This window comes from Falco cherrug, chromosome 5 (assembly GCF_023634085.1).
Source record: "Falco cherrug isolate bFalChe1 chromosome 5, bFalChe1.pri, whole genome shotgun sequence".
Lineage (NCBI taxonomy): Eukaryota > Metazoa > Chordata > Aves > Falconiformes > Falconidae > Falco > Falco cherrug.
The window spans coordinates 29,984,109-30,005,798 of NC_073701.1; the positions used below are offsets into that span (position 1 = coordinate 29,984,109).

The 21,690-nt window shown below is 37.9% G+C and overlaps 2 protein-coding genes across 2 annotated transcripts in view; one reads left to right on the top strand and one right to left on the bottom strand.

Annotated features, from left to right (window-relative positions):
• The window catches only part of CHPT1 (choline phosphotransferase 1), a 22,593-nt gene extending 14,080 nt beyond the window's left edge, over positions 1–8,513 (top strand). Inside the window, exons 4-9 of the mRNA XM_055711172.1 lie at positions 375–459; positions 2,051–2,182; positions 2,572–2,730; positions 4,328–4,453; positions 4,931–5,041; positions 8,352–8,513. Of these exons, the coding sequence (XP_055567147.1) occupies positions 375–459; positions 2,051–2,182; positions 2,572–2,730; positions 4,328–4,453; positions 4,931–5,041; positions 8,352–8,396 (658 nt within the window). The 3' untranslated portion in view covers positions 8,397–8,513. The remainder of the gene's footprint in view (positions 1–374; positions 460–2,050; positions 2,183–2,571; positions 2,731–4,327; positions 4,454–4,930; positions 5,042–8,351) is intronic.
• SYCP3 (synaptonemal complex protein 3) lies at positions 8,253–21,686 on the bottom strand. The gene is made up of 9 exons (XM_014276627.3): positions 20,147–21,686; positions 18,292–18,439; positions 17,042–17,117; positions 15,899–15,933; positions 13,473–13,590; positions 12,271–12,370; positions 11,408–11,506; positions 8,572–8,676; positions 8,253–8,431 (listed from the first exon to the last, which is right to left on the bottom strand). The coding sequence occupies exons 2-9, from the start codon at positions 18,419–18,421 to the stop codon at positions 8,378–8,380; spliced, it is 717 nt and encodes a 238-aa protein (XP_014132102.2). The 5' UTR covers positions 18,422–18,439; positions 20,147–21,686; the 3' UTR covers positions 8,253–8,377.
• Between the last annotated feature and the right edge of the window lie 4 nt (positions 21,687–21,690).

The window sequence follows — 21,690 nt, forward strand, 5'->3', positions numbered from 1 at the left end:
TTGCGTTTACTGTGAGCTCGCTTTAAACTTTGATTTGATACTTACACATTAACAAGTCTGTAAATTTATACAAAATTCTCAGATAGTTAACCATCTATTCATTAAACATTTTCCCCATATTAAAATCATACATAGCTTGCTCTAGATAAGGAGTATAGATTTAATTTTAAATCTTAGCCCAAGATGTGTTCTTCCATATGGAGTACCTTTGTCAGTCAAGGAAAATCATATTATATACGCTCATGTAATTTGAAGTACTTTTAAAGAGATAATTTCAAGTAACTTCTTTTATCCCCTCCCCCCCCCCCCCGCCTTCTACTTACAGCAAAAAGACCTTTTCTTTACCTAAATCTCACTTTTTTTTGCCTTAATAGAGTTGATGTAACTGAAGTTCAGATAGCTATAACAATGCTGCTCTTGATATCTGCATATTGTGGAACAGCAATATGGGACTGTAAGGTAAGTGTATGAAGTGTTCAGCGTTCCTGTTGAGTATTCAGGTCTGTTAAGCGTTCGCAGTTCCTATGGTATTTGAAGCTGTCCTGTGCAAGTACCATCAATGCCTACTAGTTGTCTAATGTTCTGTGTTAGCTTATTGCACAAATGTAGGTTATTTTTATGTTGTAGTTAATTTAGCTATAGTGATGTGACTTCCTATGCACAAATCTAGAGCTACACAGAGGAAAAAAGACCCCATCTGCCACATAGAAACTGATGATCTGGAACTAATACTCCACAGATACTTAAGCTTTAACAAATAGGTTTTGTTCTAGTTTTATTTCTTTTGTGTATTTTATTGTAAGACATACATTTCTGTTCAGTAAAATGATTTATAGGATGCTTTATTTTTAAAATGTAAAGATTAAATGCTTTAACAAAACCATGGGATGACGTTAGGGGGGGTTTGATTAAGTAATCCTTATTTACGTGCTGATGGAGATGTACTGATTTTTAACTAGTTATGTTGCAGCTGACTTACATGTAAATATCTATATGTAAAGAATTATTTTCTGTCCAAAAGCATTTCCTTATCTCTGGCTTTTATTCTGATCTTTAAAGATGCACTTTAGTGGATGGTATCAAAAGTATATTAGACTAAAATCTTCATCCTTTCTAGGGCCTTTACTCAGTAATACATAGTTTTGCTTGGTTATAGCGTGTGGAAGAGCTGAGGCCATTCCATGCTATTGATAACTAATGCAAACGAATCTAAATATAAACCACCAAGTAATTCAAATCGATTCACAAGTTTACTCGGCAATTAAGAAATGTTTAGCTAAACTTTGTTTCTATTCCCCATCCTGCAGGATGCTTTTGTTCTATTTTCAAAAAGCTTATTTTCATGTTGAAAAATAAAGTAGGTGCATTAGACTTTAATTATGATTGATTTTTCTTTAGTATTAAAATTTATGGTAGTAATGCTGTATCTCAAAACAATCTATATTCAAAAATACAGTCAATGGTTTCAATTTATTACTACTACTTTTTTTTTTAAACCCTCTGCTGCGTTTGGAAGTTTCCTTGAAACTGCAATTGATTCTGAAAGGTAACTGTTTAATTAAAATTTTTATCTGGAGACTATTCTAAATGCAAAGATACAGCATTCAAATAACACGTACCAAAACACAAAGCAGGCAGATGGTGTTTGTGTTTCCTGTGGTTCGGTGTTGTGTTACCCAGTGAAAGAGCAGGAACTGCCCTTCTCCCCGCTCCCACGCCTAGGTGGTGCAGTAGTCTGTGTCAACTTTTTGCTTATGTAGTAAAAATATTTGAAGAATGTTGTAAGGAAAAACACAGTAAGATCTAGCTGAATTCCAAGGCCAGAACTCAAGTACTCAGAAGTCAAGTTTAAACCTTACAAAAGAAATTCGTTGTCTCCTTAGTAAGGAACCAAATTCCAAACACTATCCTCCTGAGCTTGTGCCTATGAAAGTGAGAGGTCAAATAAAGCAATTGTTTATTAGGTATCAGTAGCTTTTTTAATTGCTTTTTTAAACAAAAAGGTGATATCCTTAGCTTTTAAAATCTTTCTCTTGTTTTTCCTGCTAAGATCCCTGTGATGGGCTTAGAACTGAAGTTCTTTGCTGTTTTTGGCATACTGTGTGGAACAGCACTTTCTTTTTTCAATTACTTCCGTGTCATCTTTGGTGGAGGGGTTGGAAAGAATGGATCTACAATAGCAGTAAGTAGCTTTAAAAATCTGAATGATCTTTGAATAATTTATGCCCATAATTTATTGCATTTCAGATGATCACAAGGGTTTGATTTGTTTAAGCATTTAAGCAGACAAGCATGTAAGTGTTGGATGGCTAAAGCAAAAACTTCATTATCTACCTTCTCTCTACCTGTTACTGGATTTCTTCTGTCACAGGAACCAGCAATGAATTTTCTTATGAAATCGATCAGTGGTCACTGCAGTGGGTACTAATAGCATTGGTGTAATGATAATGGACTTTCCCTGAGTTTTGGCAGCTGTGGTTTTATTTAGTGATATTTGCAATACGTATAAAATTTGGACCTTACTGTGTGACTTGAAGCCTAAGACAAATTTTCTGTCCATTTGTATTTCAGGGAACAAGTGTTCTTTCACCAGGTCTGCACATTGGACTACTTATCATACTGGCCATTATGATCTATAAAAAGTCCACAACTCAGCTGTTTGAAAAACATTCTTGCCTGTATGTCTTGACATTTGGATTTGTGAATGCTAAAATCTCACAGAAGCTGGTGGTAAGGAATATTTTTTCAGTCCTAAACCTCCTAAAACTAAACTGGTTCTTGGCTTAAGGCTTGCTGGATCAGTGGGCACCGTGCAAGTTTTCCCATTCTGCTTTGCCACTGTATTACCAGTTTTGTTATGACCAAGACACTGAACTAGTCTCAGGCTCCTACAGAGATTATTATATATGATGCTAATGCAAACACACACTTATTGTGGAATGTATTGGTTAGAAATCTCAGTTTTAACTTACTCCTAGAAATATACTTTCTGTCTTTAAACATCATAACTGTGGTCCCTCAAGCATCATTAACTGGGCTGTGACTTCTGATTTAGTTATCTGAATTAATATCAGATTTAATAAATCTGAATTAAATCAGATTTAATTATCTGATTAATTTAATTACTAAAATGAAGAGATAAACTTTCCTATCTTTATTCTTTTGTAATTAAAAATCTCATTATGGATTAAAAAATAAAATCTGCCTTACTACATACTTGCTAACAACAGTAATCGAGCCAGCTCTTCCCGCCCCGGCATGACATTTTTCACACTCCAGAAAACAGGCATTCTACAAACTTACTTGCTGAAGAGGAGTTCACCTAGTGAGATATTAACTTTGTTCAAGAGAGAGAACACTGATGAGAAGACTGAGCCATAAGACTGAACTTGAGGTGGTTCATCTGTTCTGTTGAGCACCTTGGCTCCCTTGCTCACTCAGGACCTTGTAGCCATGTCATCTGTGTCTGCTCGCTCGCGGATGCTTCTGAGCAAGCCGTGTTTCCCTTGGCACATTATGTGTAGCTTTGAGGACAGTCTGCCCCAGAAGCACATCTGTAAAGGCGGTGGGGAAAGGATTTTGTGGGTTTAGCTCTCACCGTTTCAGGAGGCGCTGTCCTTCAGGCACTCTGGAGTGAGCAAACTGCAGTAAAAACTTAAGGTGTGACCAGGCAGGAGGCCCAGCGGAGAGACGAGCCAAGGTCTGTGCAGTTTGTGGGGCTGTGCCAGAGCTGCTCCATGGGTGCTAACCCTGTGGAGCTGTGGCACATCAAGGTCAGATGTCAGCCAGGAATTGCTCCCTGTCGCAGATCCCTGTAGCAGGAGAGAAGCATCCTTAGCTGGCTTAGGGTGGAAGCCTCTGTCAGCTCTCCTCTGAACGCAAGCCTTTGTGGTTTGTCCTGTCTTTAGACTGGGACGCACACAGGCTTCTCTGTGAATTTTGCTGTTCGGCATAGTTGAACGTTTCTGTATTATCCCAAGAGACCACTTTGTTCACAGGAACCCCTCTGTACTTCAATTGTACTTGCCAGGTATCCACAAGCAAGGAGGCAAGGAACGACAGGGTGACTCCTTAAGGCAAACTTGGCACCTAGACTACTTTGCTATTTTGAAGTTTTTACTTGGTCCTCGAGAAAGAAACTGTCAGGGAGCAGTGGGCCCTGAAGCGCACGTGAAGCTCTTGGCCTGCCTGCTGCTGCCTCCTAACAGCTGTGGAAGCAGGCTGTTACTGGGCAGGGACATCACACCAGTTTTCTGGTAGTTACACTGATCTTGTAGTCATGCTTTTTTGTGTGTCTCCTTTTTGGTGTTTTTCTTTTTAAACATAGGTGGCTCACATGACAAAAAGTGAAATCTGTCTTCAGGACACTGCGTTTATTGGGCCAGGACTTCTGTTTTTGGACCAGTATTTCAACAGTTTTGTTGATGAATATATTGTTCTATGGATAGCATTGGTAAGCATTTTGTTTTACACTTTTAATTGGGAGCATACTTAAAAGAAAGGTTTGAGAACTGTCCCTGTCATTCTGCTCTGCCGTTTCTGACTTGCTCAGATTTCAGCTGTCACTGTGGAGGAAGTGCCAGGATACCATGTAAACGTGTATTTTGGGAGCCGACTGGCCTTCTTTCCTTGGATCAGAGATGTAAAAGTAAATTTCCAGATTGCTCTTGTAATTATGCTTTAGTCCAGCTGGTTTGTTTGAAGTGATTCTGTGAACTGCAGACTAATTGTTTGTCAGGTTTTGTTAGTGTTTAGTGCTGGTTTTGGGGTTTGGGGATTTTGGTCTTTTTATTGTTCTGAACTAGACAACTCTATATGTTAAAAAGCTTGTTAAAACTTGTCACTGATTAAAGTATAGCTGAATTTATAGTAGGGACAATTTAAAAAAAAACTGATTTTTTTTAACCTGTTCTGTTTTGTTCTTTTGAAGTTCATATCCTTGTTTGATATGCTGAGATATGCCACTGGTGTATGCCTACAGATTGCCGCTCATCTTCATATACATGTCTTCAGAATTTCATCTCATCAAGCTCCTGAACAGGTTCAAAACCATAATGACTGATTAAATAGGTGAAGGACAAGAGAAGAAGCAGTTAGGGGAATGTTGAATGAAGCAGCCTCTCTTTCTTTGGGAAGACAGATTAAGTTTTTCACAAAAATAGTTTTATGAGAAAGCTTGCTCTATCCCAGACATTACCAGATGTTAGAATTAGTAAATACAAGGTCCTGCAGATTCTGTGGTGATCGGTACTTTTGCTCCAGGATGTATTTCCCCCTGTGTTTCACATCATGAATATCACATTTGAAACACTTGCCATTTCCTGTTAGGTAACCTTAAATCTGTACTTTTGGGCTGGTGAACGTAGACTGCAAACCAAGGTGCTACCAACCAGAATTTGAAGAGGAATTTCACTTTTCCCTAGACCAAGTGACTAATCTTCTAGCATTATTTTCTAAAGTCTTCTTGGAACTGCTGTGAAGTGGTAGCCAGAGGTAGCAATGAATACAGTACTGCATTATTAAGACTGGTAGAATGAGGCATCCATGAGGTAAAACTCATTCATTTCTGTTCCAGAATTTCTAAAGCACAAGCTACTGGATCAGTAGGATGAAGGAGGTAGAGCTCAGGATAATTTTCTTCTATTTCAGAATACTGTTATGAGTGCCTTTAGTATTCACGTAGTCTCTAGTATCAAAGTACAAACCTACTGTTACTAAATACAATTGTAGCTTTTCTTTCAAGGTCAAAATTGTGTTTTCTTTCCAGGCCAGTTTCTAGTTTTGTAGTCATAATAAGGTTTGCCTCATTGTATCCCATAGACTGTAGGTAGTTGTGTACTTCAAGGACACTAACTTTACCTACTCTGACTTGTATCTGTGAAACTATACAAGTGAATGACAAAGTTCACTGATAAATTCAAATGACTGTGACAATGCAATCCACCCATATGTAATACCCTCTGTGAAGTATGTTTGCTGTCACTGTGTTCATCTATCTTATAATCTATCTGACTTGTCTTGTAGCTATCACTGTACTTGAACCAAACAAATCTGCATGGAACTAAACCCCAGTGTACAGCAAAACTCTCCAAACCAGTCAGGCCCACTGCCAGCCTTTCTCTAAGAACAGACCCGCTGGCTAACACATGCCTGGCTAAAGGGCTGCTGTTGTCATTAGAGAAAAGCTGAATGAAAGCAGTTTGCTATTTGTAAGAGAAAATCATGACTTGCACACAAACCCTATTTAGCTCCTTTAAAGGAGTACTATTTGAATATGATTTTTGTAAAAAGCTGTTGTATGTATCTGTTAACGCTTTCAGTTGCTGATAGGTAGTTGAACTGTGAGTTCATAAAGTCCTTCCTGAACTGTACAATAAAGAAGGGTAAGGTTTTGTTTTAAAAATACTACCGCTACAGCTTCCTAGCTGCACATTAATTCAAAAAGACCTCCCGTGTTCAAGGAATTTTAAAAGTGGTGTTACTGTCTGCTAAATTTGGAGGGAATAAAATAGCATCTACCACAGTCTGGCCTAAGAAGGATATACTGATACACTGGAGGGGTAACTCTGACAGTTACTGCCAAAGGACTGGCACTGTAACTGACCGCTATCAATTCCAAATGAATCCTACTACTCCCATTCAAGGCCGGGCAAGACGCAGCATCTACACATGAATGCAGCCTGAACCCAGCCCCTGGGCAAACAGAAGACCATTTCAGTTTGTCTGAATACTGTAAACAAATCACCTGAGGAAAAGACATAGGCAGGTTTTTTTTTAGAATGACAACCTTTGGTATCCCAGATGTCTCAAAAATGTATCATGCAGTAGTAGGTGTAAGTAATTTTAAGGATATGGCTGTAGATAGAAAAGTAATAGAGAACTTGGTCAGAAAACCAGACACATGAGGCAATACTAACAAATAACCTAGTATTGAGGATAGGATGCACAAACTGTTAACTGTAGTTCATAGCATCAGCTGATTATCCTTAGGGGGCTGAGACTTAGCAGCACAGTTACAAATTAGCATAGTTACTTGTTACCCACCGGCAGCCCATATTGCCTCATACATCATTCTCGCAATGTAACTTCTGTGTTTGCTCCTTCCCTGAGTCCAAGCAGACGCAGAACAAAAAGCACTCCATACCGATTGCTTGTTCAGCTTCAGCTGCAGCCCAGCAGCTGAGGTTTCTGTAAGTTAGCCATCGCTACTCTGGCTCCCAGAACTGGAACGCCACCACCACATGACTTGATTCTGAACTGAAAATGCTAGTAAGCTGGGGAGAGAAGAATCTGTATGGACTGTTTTTGAAGTACATTGTTATGAAAACATCACATTTGAGTGTGTGGGGGTGTGCATGGTTTTTGTTGTATCTGCTGTTATATTAAATATAAGCATTAAATATGTTAGGAACTACCTAATTTGTATAAGTGGCTATTCAGTTGTAATGGTCTTCTGTAAAAACAAATGGCATGCAAGCTAAGCTGATTGTTTAATTTATACTGATTCACTGTAATGAGATACATGAAAGATAATCTTTATCCTTAAAACCTTAAACCTCCCTGCATCAATAGTCATTTGGAATTGCAAAAAGTAATACTCCCATCTCAAAGGCTTGTAATAACTTGTACTAAATAAATGAGCTAGATTACTTCTAGCGGTAGTTCTACAGGAACTATATATCCCCAAATGGATAATATCTAATTATGCTTACTTGAGCAGATGTCATATAAAGCTGTGATACTCAGCTCATCATTCAACTAAAGAAACCTGCTTTTTGGACAAGTTACACCAGTTCATAAATCTCTTTACTAGTACAAAGATATTACAATGGCTAGCCTAACAAAAGTTAACAAATTTACTTTACCATAATATACATCATTAAACAATCTTACATGAGCTATGTCATACTCTGTGAACTTTTATAACTACTGATATGTCAGCAGACTAAATGTTGAAACTGTGAAAATCTTGAAGTCTGCAGCTTGCGAAAAATGCTTCCATTTGCACAACCTACTTAAAGTCTTGAAGTTGTTACATAAAGTCTGGGTAATGCATTTTTCATTAATTCTTCCCATTGTTACAATTTGTCACTACAAGAAGTGAAACAATTTAAACAGTCCAGTGCTACTGAAAGTGAGTATTAAGTAGTTAAAGGTTAATCAGACAGACAGTAAATGTGTTTTTTTTTCACCCTGGCAAGATATACATTAATTTACTAATATACTTTCCTACAACATTATCAGACACGAGATTAGAACAATCATGAAAGCGTTTAATATCAACTTTAAGACATTTAAATCTTAACATACTTCTCTATGGCTAATGCCTATACTTGTATCGTGTTACTTAGGTACAAGTTGTTTCTCCATTGAGCCATCAGAATAACATGGACTGAAGAGACTTGCGAACAGTTGCCATCTCCTGCTGTTGCTGTTACAAGAAAAGGAGATAATACTGAACAAATGCCATATCAATATGATTCCTTTGTGCTCATTAAATGAATGTAAAATGACTTTTTTATAGAATGTTCTATTTTTGCATTTAACTGACTACACAAATCTGTTACTTACAGTATCCATCATAATCTTCTTCTGCAACATAGCCATTTCCTTGCGAAGTTCACATTGTGCATCAGCTAGAAGATTTTCATTGCTCTTCTCCAGCTCTTCCATGCTCTGAAATTAAGGATAATCTTAATTCAAAACTGCTCAGTGTCAAAGGGTTCATTTAAAACAAGTAAACAAACCATTATTCAGACTAAAATTTAATTTTTACAGGAGCGATGGTCACTGATAATTGATTAGTTTTGTCACAAACTTTTGACAGAGAGATTATACAGGACTTTGAACTCCAGTCTATATTCCTGTTTAAACACTCTGCACCCTGTGAAACAATACAGCCTCTGTGAAGGAAATGGCCCCCTCCACTCAGCATCTGTGAGGTCTCAGCTAGTTATCCTGCATTTCAATAAAGAATTATACCAGAAAAGATTAAACAGATATCTGTCAGGAACAATAGGGGTTCAATATTATGACAACCTTGGAAACCTGAAGTAAGGACTATAAAACCCATTAAATTTCTTTCCTTTTGCACACCTCCCCAGGTAAGCCAAGTAAAGGTTGCTGGTCATCTTCCCTTCTGTACATACCATTATACCTAACTTGTATGCATGTCTGTAGTTGTGTTTTTCTTGACTTGTATTTAGTTAAGCTCATTTGAGGCTTGATTTCTACCTTTTGATCTTCCTTGAGGAGAAAAATCAAAGTAATACTTGAACATTCTGTTCAGTTTTTCATCTTTGATGAAGACATTTTTCACATTCTGGAACTGTTACTATTTATTAATGCTTCTGTAATAGCCTCAGTAAATTTCAACTATCTTAAACTAAGAGTTGCTCTATTTCAGATTTATTTTTCTAAGCAACCAGACTTGAAAAAACCCCAAACTTATCACCTGAAATTTCAAAAAGGGACCAGTTAGGAAATGACTTGAATAGAAATCAAAGTTTGTCAGAAAATGACAACTTGAATGCGCCCCGTGTACCAGTATATACTGGGGGCTACACAGCTAGAAGGCAGCTTGGCAGAAAAGGACCTGGGGGTCCTGGTGGACACCAAGCTGAACATGAGCCAACAGTGTGCCCTTGCAGCAAAGGAGGCTAACGGTCTCCAAGGCTGCAGTAGGAGGAGTGTTCCAGCAGCTCAGGGGAGGTCATTTTTCCATTCTGCTCAGCACTAGTGAGACCACACCTTGAGAGCTGTGTCTAGTTTGCATCCTCAGTACAAGAGAGACATGGACATCCAGGATAGAGCCCATAAGAGGGCCGTAAAAATGATTAAGTGACAGAAGCATTTCTCCTATGAGAAAAGGCCTAGAGCTGGGACTGTTCAGCCTGGAGAAAAGAAGGCTGAGGGGATCTTACCTATATGTGTAAGTACCTGAAGCAGGGGTGCAAAGTAAGATCGAGCCAGGCTGTTGAGGTGCCCAGCGACAGGACCAGAGGCAGTGGACACAAAGTGAAAACACAGGAGGTTCTGTCTGAGTATCAGGAAATACATTGTTACTGTGACGATGACTGAGCACTGGAACAGGCTACCCAGAGAGGCTGTGGAATCTCCATCCTTGGAGGTATTCAAAGGCCATCTGGACAGAAGGCCTAGGCAACTGACTAGGTAGCCCTGCTGTACCACCTGCTGGCTGGACCAGATGACCTCCAGAGGTCCCTTCCAACCTCAGCCCTTCAGTGGTTCTATGATAGTGTGCCTCTACATTAATGACAAAACCTATCATTGAGAGTACCCCCATTTTTCTCACAGTTCAGATTTCTAATACCTTCCTCAGAAAAACAGTGGGGGAAGGAAATTCTGGGATAAAGTGTTTTGTTCTTCATGTAAAATGACATGGAAAATTTTTTACCAAAAAGTCAAATTTTTGAATAGTACTCATTTTTTTTGTTTGCTATCTAGTATATTAGCTACTTCATCAAAAAAGAAAAAAAATCAAACCACACCACAGTTGACGAGTGTGAATTGTGTTTCAAATACATTATCTCTGTAAGCACTGTCCAAAAGCAATAGTGTTTGTAGGGACACCCAGCAAACACAAAAATTATGCATAAAACAACAGGAAAGTTAAAAGGGCTTGATGACATAACCATCCAGCTGGGCCTGTTTTCTCCATAAAACATTATTTCCATCAGGTTCTTCCTATTAACAATTTTAGTGAATGCTTACCTGGAATACCAGTTTACAGAGAGGAATCCCCTCCTAATGAATGTTGCTTAGGAAGAGATGAAGGGAGTTCTAATTCAATAATTTTGAGGGAATTACAACTGATTTTCTTTAAGGACCACTTTCCTTACACGCAGCAGCAATAGCTAGAAAGGCTAATGACAGAAAAAATTGCTATCTAATTCTCATTATGGGGGATGCATATGCCAGCAGTAATAAAAGCAGTAAATTGAATCCTGAGATGTATTTTTAATAGATTGTCAAGCTTCACTTTTTAAAATACATTCAAAAATCTAAGGGAATAATTAAGATAAAATCTTGATCATTTAACTGACCTATACAACCTTTCAACTGGTACAAAAACTCTGCTCTGTTTAGCAAGTATGTTCTGAGGATTATGGTTAAATATTTGAAGCAGGCAAGCCAAGCAGATCCCTGTGAGAACACATTTAACTAGATCCTTCATTAAACGGATGCAATGTGTATGCATGTATAGAGAGAACAAGCCATGTTCTTAACAAATAAGGGAAAGATAGTAACATGAATATTCATGCAAGGCTGTTATTTTCCTTAAATGACCCTTAGATCTCTGTATTTCATAAAGGCTGAATTAATACAGCTTTCTGAAGTCATATGATAAGGATCAGCTGCCTTCTAAGGAGAAAACTTACTGTACCTTTAACAACTGGTCATAGAGTTGCTTAATGGTTTTTAGTCTCTGACTTTGAACTATTCTTGCCTGTTGAAAAACTTTTTGTTGCTGACGAAACATATTCTGAAGCAGAAGCAAAATAAAAAATAATCACATTAGTTAACAAAAAGTACTTGGACAGCAATACTAATGTCATTTATAAGAATCAGAAATTCTGCCTTCTCTGGAAATCTGGGTCACATAACATAGGTCTCTGCCTGGAGAGTTTTTCTTGTTAATTAAAGAAAGACTGAAGACTGGATTAAGCCCTAAGTCACCTGAGGTTCCTTCCAACCTGAGTTATCCCTGTGAGGATTGCTACCTGGCACCATTTTTGAGGGTATCCCAGGGAAATGTGCTGCCCAGGGAAAAGGAAAACTTGCAAATGTGATGGGAGTACAAATACAGTTACATTCCATTGTATAGCTCCTATCCCCTTTCAATGATAAATTCTCACACATTTATTATACACAAGCATATTTTTAGGCAACACATGCTAAAAGACAACTGATTTCCTTTACTCCTTTGTTCCCTGAACCCAAAGAATATTGACGTACAGAAACTGCACCCATCTGTCTTCTCCATAAATGGTCTTGGCTTTTCTCAAGCCATACACTTCCTACAGCATGACTAATTGCCATTTATAAACTTGCAATAAATTTAATGAATGCACGAAAACTTAATTCAAGTTTGAGTCACCAAACCTGAATTAATTTTTTTAACCAAGGCAAACAATCATATGTTTGTTTAAACTACATAAAGTGTTTTTACATTTCTTGACTGTCTAAACAACAATATTCCCTCCTGGTGAAAAATACTGTGAAACTCAAGCCATGCTGGAAACCCACCGCTAGTTTTTCTTCCTGCTCCTCTGCTTTCTGCACATCTACATCCCATTGCTGAAATAAAGTCAGGAACTGCTGGGAGAACTCGTTATTGAGCTTCTGCCTACAAACAGACACTAGCCATAAATATGACAAATGCTATGAAGAATTACAAAGAAAGCTGAGGTGCAACGCACACATGGAGTAGAATAAAAGGAGCGGGCATAAAGAAACAGGCTATTTTGACATCTGGCTATAACTGAATACTTCATGTTTTGAAAAACTGAACACACATACACAGACACACACTTTCTGAGTGAATGTGGATTATGTAACTATAAGGACAGAACACTCATATACAAAACTCAGTTTTAAAAAAAAATTACAGCAACTTTTCTTCCTAACAGTGTCAGGTTTTCTGAGATTTACTGTGTTTATCCAACCAAGCTACAGATCTTGGCTTTAACACAAGAGGTTTATAATGAAGTTTATTAGCTCATTCATTAGTCCATTATGCTCTAGTTTCTTTATGTAAACTTAAATTTTGTCAATGACAGTTTCTATATATAACATTTTAAAAGTTATACAAATATATATTTTCTATATATTATGTAAATATATATAATAAATACATATATAAAAAGACAATTATAAGTATTGCTGACTTTCAGGTTTTGGCTGTCTCATTTTTAAAGTTTGCTCTACCTGTAATATCAGATGTAGTAATTAAATATGCCTTCAGAGGTGAAAGGAATGTTAGTAGGGTGAAAATTATTTACAATTATTTACAATGTGAAAGTGAAAATTGTTTTCTTTCTTAACCAGGATGGTATGTTACTAACTAAACATTTTTCAGTTTTCAAGTAGAAACAAAAATTCCAACTGAAGTGGAAAAAATAAAAACATTGGTTTAAAAGACAAAAACAACACCAAAAGATCATATTCCACAACGATACAAATAAAACCAGCCCTTTAGGATACCTTGCTCTCAAAATTCCAAATCTTAAGTTTCTCCATTCAAAAGAGAAAGAACTATGCTAAAGTGTTACTGTCAATCTAACCAAGTGGACACAACTAGAGACAGCAGAAACAGAGGACGTGGGCAGTTATTTAACTAGTAGATACACTACTTGCTACTTAACTGCAAGAAGATGGACTACCTAGCTATGCTGTGACACAAAAATGAAGTTGCTTTCATAGGTTTGAAAAACAAGGATAAATGCTACCTTTGCTCCTGCTGCGTTTTCCAAACCTGTTCAATCTTCTGGTTACTGGTTTTGAGTGAGGCTTTCGTATACATTTCCAATCTTTTCCTCTTAGCTAAGAGAGCCTTGTTAATGTCAGCTAAAAATCAAATAATATTGAGAAATTAAGCATACCAAGATACATAGTGCCTTTTATTGAAAATGCTGATGAGTTATACTTTGGAGAAGGAAACAAGCAGTGTTCTAATGGAGGGAAGCTAATGTGACCTGGGCTCCTGGCTGCTGTTTAGAGTGTCCCTCAACCTGCTGTTGGCACTGGTGTGTGGGTGCAGCTTCCCTAAGCCCCCCAAACACCCTACCCGACAGCTGGCCTCTGCAGTTCCAGCCGCTCATCCCAGCCCCACCAACTTCTCTAGCATCTGCTTCGAGTGCCATCTCTCTCGGGCCAGACCAAACAGGACCTACTGCGATGTGACCCAGCTTTAGCTTCTTTTATTCAAGGCAGGATGGTAGTAGGTAGGTAGTGAACTGAAACTGGCCAGCGGTTTGAACTCAGGGTAGCTGCAAGTACTTCCATTACATACATATAAATCAGTTCCTTACACACTGTCATCAGGTGTTGCCCTACTGACTATTGTGGTCCAAGATGCACTTCTAACTTATCCATACAATAAGCACACATACATGCTCGAAACACTGGAACCACTATCCAATTCACACTGCATTATCTTCAAACGTATTTGGACATATCACAGCCTGTGAAGTCTCCAGAGCTAGAGATACCTTGCAGAAACCTGAGTACAGACAGCTTGCTCATTTCTCTAGTGTCTAATAATGTTTTAGTCACATCATGAAAATCCTCATCAGATTAGCTGCATGACTGCAGTGTCAGTACAGACCTTCCAGACCTTCAAGGAATTTAGTTATGCTGACACTTTATAATTGATTTTTTTTCTAGAAAAAACACATTTTTCAAAGTAATAGTCAAATTACTTAGACTTCAAAAATAAATAAAAAGTAGTATGTGATTACTGTCACTGTGAACATACATGTGTTCTGTGTCATGAATGAATGACAAACTTTTTCATACTTTGGAGAAACAGTACTTTTAAAAAGTTATTATAAGTTAGTATGTTTGTTTCACTTTACATTTGGAGATTTAACAAGTCACAGATTAAGGTTAATACAGCAATTTCTTTTCCTTCTCACTGTAGATTTCAGGAAGCATTTCCCTCTAATTTGCAGAGGCATCTGCTCCTGCTAATGCCAAACCTATTTTTGAGCAGACAGCATCCCATCTCTGATCCATTCACTTTCCTTCCTTCCATCCTACTTTTGAGTCTTCAATAACAAGCAATTCTAGCTTTTTAACATTGAAATCCTCCTCCTATCTAGATTGTTAGATTGGTAATAGCATTCTAATATGTACCTTAACAGCAAAAAGTTTTAATTCATGGATTAAGGAAACCCTTTAACTCCTCTTCCACCTTAAGATTTACATGCAAGTAATGACTATGTACAGCATTTCCTTACACACACAATGAAAGCATTAATCAGCTATTGAGCATGTCATACTGGTATTAAGATGGTTTCCCTTCCTTCCACAGCTTTTTGATACTTTTGTTACTATGATATGTATTACACATTCTTTACAAGTAAAATGTTTTTTTCTCTAACCTGTCAACTATCTAGAATTCAGCCGGAAATTTAGCTGTAAGTCAAGTCATCTGAGGATCTGATTATAACTGAACTAAATCCAGCTAGGTGACATGCATAAATCTCTTATCGTGAGACAACAGGCATTACTGATCCTCATTATTTAGCTTAACTAGAAACTTGTACTCCTCCTCCTGACTGCTGAAATTCTCTTTTCTACTGATGCCCTGTGCTCTAGACTTCTCAAGGTGTGGAGTAGACTACTCTCTAGCTCATTCTGTATCGCAACTCACAACTACAATCTACTTTCAAAATTCCTTGTCTAAAATTAAATCTGTTTGTTCTATTTAGCTGCTTATACTAAGATTTACATGCCCCTAATTTGTCACTCAAATCTTGCGATCCCCAGTCTCTTCTATGTCATTGTAACAAAAAACTGACTAAGAACAGCTAACTCATATTGTCCCTTTTCTCTCCAATATAATCACTACCTCTTAACCTTCATCTTAAAATTGGACTTAATAACCAAAAGCACGCATGCATCTTCCCCTTTTTTCTTTGTGTTAGTATAGGTAATGACATCTCACTTTATATGCAGTTATTCCCTTCTTTCCCTACTTGGATATAATTTTTTTTCTGACAACTGGCTTTTTTCAAAAATGTTGAAGAATGCTACAAAGACTGGTCATTTTAGGTAAATCTTCGAAGTTATTTTATGGTAAGGAATTGCTGCCAAATCTGCAACTTAAACAGGTGTTTTTTTTAATTTATTAGAATGTAAATGTACTTACCTCCAAATCTTTCCAGCATATTCTGTACTTCACCCCTACAAAAAGTGTTTAAAAACTTTATTTGCCCATTTTCTGACTTTAGAATAAGACATGTTGTATATGCTTAAAACTCATTTTATTCACATGCTTATTGATTGTAAGCAGTGACAGAGCTGCTACTGTTCTACAAGATAAAAAGTGGCACTGCTTTTCTGCTCCTGTGAGAGGTCTCTTTTTTACACTAATTTGCTTTTTAAAAGAAATTTTACTAGACTCTATTAACACACACCCCCAGTTAAAAGGCATTATTAGGCATTTAAAAAGTCTTGAGTGAGGGAGGACAGTAAATAAAATTGATCATTCCCTATACAAGAAGAAAACACAAAAGGTATTAGGAACATCAAATGAAAACAAGTCCAATAAGTTAGCATGACGGGTTCAGTAAGAAAAATCCAGGACAAATAAAGAGCAGGGTGGTTTTTAAAACAACTTTGTGATGAAAACATCACTGTGTAAGGCAGTGTTACAATAGTGGACATATCCAAAAGGGGACACGGTGAGTAAAGAAAATGTTTATCTTGTTTTATATCTTCTCTACAGGATATCACTTTTTCTTTTTTTTTTTTTTTTTTTGGGGGGGGGGGCGGGGCAGGAGAGAGGAAAAACCCTTATCTTGGACTCAACAGCTATAATCTTGCTAAAAACTATTTCAACATACACTTTTTAATTACATTTTCACTGTCCGTAAATACTGAATTTCATAAGATTTATCTGTAAAAATATTTTTTTTTTCATGCAGTAATTGGATCGTTTAAAGTACTATTAATATCTTCAAGCAACTAACATCAGTGGGAAAAAAATGAAATTATCAACATTTTTCAATAAAACAAATCATCTTTTGAAAGAAGAATGTTAAGAACTCATACATGTCAATTTTTATGCATGTTCACAAGTATTTACAAAGAAACTATAGAATTACTTAAAGTGTTATATTTTCTTATTTAACATACAATTACTGCACCATCTGTCACCTGATTTTTGAATCAAATACTAAGAAAACGCAAACCTAAGCACAACAAGCATATTGAATAACCGAAATCGGTGTCTATTTAAGGCTTGCTTATTTTGCTGGGGGGCATGAGGGACAGGAAATCCTAACCTTACCCAACGTCATCTGGAACCACACGAGTAGTCACCAAAGGTCTTTTCTTTACATGCTTGTCCATTACCGGTGTTTCACCTTAATACAAATTTCAAAAAGATTTACAGAAACATCCTATATTTTGTAGGGGTAATTTGAATTATTAGAAGTATAATTACTTTTCTGTAATGCCACTTCTCTGAACATGTCTCATGGGTCTCAGTTCCCTTCCATTAACACATGTAGCTCCTAAAACTTTGAATCTGGATTTGACAGATGGCGGTGAATTATTCTGCAAGGCTAGATTTCAGCTGGCACTGCTTTGAGTTCCTCTAGACTGTTCTCAACCAGTTTTAGTTTCTCTGCCCACTACTATGCCGTTATTCCCAACTTGCAATATACCAATCATCAGAAAGTTAAAAATAATCTAAAACTTGAAAAAGCCCAATTTGTAAGAATTTCATTTACTGTAAAGTACTGAAATTAGGTACTCTGACACTTAACAAAGCACAGTCACAAATAGATGTTTATATTCTTTCAAAAAAAAAAATCCTTGGCACTCTGATTTTCACTAACAGGGGGAAGGGGGAGAATTTAGTCTAAACAAATGAAGAAGGTGAGAAATTAAGAGAAACAAACCCAGAGATAAGTGCTGAAAGACAAAAATCCACAAATGGAGTTACATCACACTTTACAAAAAACCTATCACGTGATGAATGATAACTGCATTTTTAAGCAGAAGTCCACTTTTTGATGACACTCCCTCAAAATCAAACAAGAATTCCCTGGTTGACTTTTCTGTTTTCCTCAGCTTTCTCTGCTTCTTCCTTTCTTTTCTTCAGTTCAGATCCTTCCTGAATTACTCATAATCCTGCTGGCATTAAGATTCCAACTACCCTACCTGACTCAGCACTCCATACAAGCAAGCAGAGCTTTTCTTTCGTTCTGTCCTGATCTCACAATGTTATATGCAACCAGGTGATAGAAGGATATGGAATTAAAATAAGGTATCAAAATCATGTAACAAAATCCTACTCTACTGAAGACTTCACCTATAATTTTAAGACATATAAGTGCACTACACAGAGCTATTCTATTGTGTTCTCTTACCAATCAAAATTACAGAACAGGAAGTTAGCTGTCACAAACATTTTGAACCATACTTACTCAGACACTTGCTGACACAGAAGTGCCTTCACTTCTACTTGTAGTCAGAAATATTATAAACTTCATGTTTAAAATAAATAAATTAAAAAAATAATGACATAAGCACCTTCTCTAATATCTTCTTCCGATCCACTCAGCTCTTTTCTGTCCTCCTGAAAGTCATAGGCAGGTATGGCTTGACCCTCTTGGGCTGCTTTACTAGCTTTTCCTCCATGCTTTCTTCCCGATGGTGCCATAATGAGATTTTGTTCCTACTGAAATGGTATGTTATATTTGTTACATAACTTTCCCCACAATACTTTGAAGATAAATACACTTTCATGCTTACATGGACCTGTTACGGACAGCCCTGTAACAGTCTCCACCTGTAAGGATATTCAAGCAGTCAAACTGACTTAGTTTTGAGATAATCCACAGGATTACCCGTAAGGGGTGCTTTTAAGAACAGGGTAAAAAAAAATAATACCAGAGCTAGCAGGAACATACTTGATTCTGCTGAAAAACAAGGAAGTAAATTATGCACTTTCTTAAGGTGCCTGCTGGCTCATCTTCCGTGTTTATTATGTGTTTTGCCATATCCAGCACTGCATACTCAAAAAGATATGCCAATATTCTATTTTACAAAATACAGAAATGATAAACCATAAAGGACAATCTGATTCTACAAGCCATCCCACACAAGAAAGACAAACATGCAGACACACATGCCATTTTTAAAAATCCTGAACAACTTTCAGTTTCTGAATTATCTTTATTTATATGTTACGCCTCTGCATTCTGTAATGTAACTAAGGCAGCTTCTGTATTTGTAAGCATTTTGCCAATACACTGCCCTATGAAAAAAATATTAATTACTTTAGTAATAACTTTTATATATTGGTTTTTTGTAAATATTCAAGGAGTAAAATATCTGTTTAGAAGGAAAAGAGCACAGTTGTAATCATTAAATGCACGAGTGACAAAATAAAATCAGTTTTTCCTTAGCACTTTATCAACAATAGAAATAATATATAAATACAAAAGGAAATAGCAAGATACTGAATCCTTGAAGTATTTCTTCTCTCATTATCTTTGATAGCAAGAGGTATGAAGCATTTCAAGTTGTGTCACATAACATACACTTCAAAAAACCTTTCAAAAAATAACAGGATTACTTGGAAGATGGACAGAATGCAGAAAAAGAAATGGGTTGCAAGTAGCCTGTTTTCCAAACTGAGCAAGACCTGACTCGGCAGTGAATAAACTTCTCATTCTAGATGCAGTTCAACATGGCTAGAAATATCAATAGGTTTTCCACAAACCAGGGCAAAGACAGATCTAAAAATTAGGTTCACACACTCAAATTGCGAACTCCAGTAAAGATCTTTTTCATTTCTTGGTCTGTGAAGTCTCCCGAGCATTAACACCTGTCTCACACACCTGAGTTTCCCATTTATTTTTTGAACTAGTTGTCCATAGCTATAAAAATATATATATTTTTAATACATGTTACATGGATATATACATGATCACACTAAGCTACTAAATAAGGAACACTGCTTCTTAATATCCAGCTTTTTCTGAGGTTGATGCATCTCTATATAATGAGGGGGTTTAGACCTCTTGAAAAACAAAACCACTATCTCTTTAAATTACTAACTGGAAAATCAGAAGTTCTTACATTAAAATTGCTTTTAAATGAAATCAAAATCTTCAAGACTCATTCTGCTTTTCAATTACTGTGTCTGTTGAAAACATGATGTAAGGCAAGTACTAGTACAGCATCTGGCTGTGCATCTCTTGACTGTGCTGCCAAAGCACTGCAACTTTAAACTGCAAGCACATTTTATCTCAGATGCAGGCACTTTTCTTTGTACTGAAACTCAGTACACAAAGCACAACTTCCCAGTCCCTCCATACACTTCAAAACAATCTTGCAACCTCGCAACCCCATATAGCCTTCATCCATACCGTGTAGCTACCTGCTTTAGCCGATTCAAGTATCTCCAGTCCACAGTTGTGTATTTAAGGATGATTTTTGAGAGAAACTCACCTCCTTTTTTCACCCTGCCCCAAAAGATATGAAATAAACTGGTATTTGTGTTAAGTTCCTATGTGGGGCTTTTCACCAGGGGACCCACCTGTTTCTACCTCTGAGAGCATGGGAGACTTGGGCCCACCCCACTCCCAGAACACGTTTCAGGGGGGAAGCCACTGGGGTGCCAAAAGCTAAAGGGGCGTCACAGTGTCCTAACCCTGTTCCTTTACTCTCAGCCCCCACATCTCTCACCCCCCTGCCGCGCGATGGCCTCGTTCCCCACTCTCGCCGCCTCACACGGAGGGCCCCCAGCAGCGGCAGGGAGGCAGGCCGCCTCACGCCCTCCCGACCCCCTCACCGCCACACACGACTGCTCCGGCGGCAGGCGCGGAGGACTGGGCGCGCTCTCGCCTCCACCCCACCCACCCCCGAGGAAAAAGGCGGGAAACCCGGCGCAGCGCACGCCAAGTAACGCGCCCCACGGCACCCTCAGGAGGCGCTTGACTCGATTGAATGTCACCGACCTTTAACCTCCTTTTATTCTTTTTTATAGAAATGGCTTTAACTGTTCATTCAGACAACAAGAAGTTTGCAAAATATGTTGTTCTTGTGTAGGTAGGGCAGGATGCAATGCCAAGGAAGGATTTTTCCGTAAGTCAACACAAACAGGCAGTCTTTCTCCAGTCAGGTTAACTTTTACAAACTACATGGTTTAGGATTTTTCTGCTGTTCCCACAGGATTTTCCGATCTTTACTTACGAACACCAAATACAAAAACCTAAATTAAAAAAAAAAAACAACAACCTACTGCTATTTCCATTTACACTGTTCTCATTAACCTCAACCATTTGAGACATTTTATTTAGTATTTCCTTCACTACATTCAAGTTTTCACTGGGTCGGGCTGGGGTGGAGTTAGCTTTCCTCACAGCAGCCCATGCTGTGCATCCCCAGCGCTGCTGGCAATGGCTGAATGGGCGCAGCACTGCTCAGAGCAGGGCTGGCACAGCATCGAGCCCTTCCTCACCCCCCCCCCCAGCCAGCAGTGCGGGGACACTGCTGGGGCAGCTGACCTGAACTGACTGAGGAGGTGCTCCATACCATACGTCAGGCTCTGCAATAAAAGCTGTGAGTTTGGTCTTCACAGACTGGCTGGGGATTTAGCCTCCTTTGGGGAGATACAGTGTCTCAGTATCCTCCTTTGCATCACTTTGGTTTGTGTTTCTTCCTAGCCTATCACTTATTAAACTGTTACAACTTATTAAAAGTTTTTCTCACTTTTACCTTTCCATTTCTCTCCTTCATCCTACCAGCAGGAAGGAGCACCTGCATGGGTGGGTGCTTAGTTGCAACTACAATACTGTTCACATCTTACCCTGCTTCGCTTGCTTGCCTCTTTTCCAGGTACCATGCACACAGATTTTATTACTGATTTTCAATGAATGTTTCTCAGTAAGTTTATGCTACATCTCTTGGGCTCTTACTGCT

What these genes read in the sequence shown, in the direction of transcription:
- SYCP3 (XM_014276627.3), bottom strand. Translation starts at nt 18,421, where the DNA reads ATGGCACCATCGGGAAGAAAGCATGGAGGAAAAGCTAGTAAAGCAGCC. An exon ending in AGCAGGAAGAAAAACTAGCG is followed by an intron (nt 11,507 to 12,270) that starts GTGGGTTTCCAG and finishes CTTCTGCTTCAG; the next exon opens with AATATGTTTCGTCAGCAACA. An exon ending in AGAAGATTATGATGGATACT is followed by an intron (nt 8,432 to 8,571) that starts GTAAGTAACAGA and finishes TTCTTGTAACAG; the next exon opens with CAACAGCAGGAGATGGCAAC.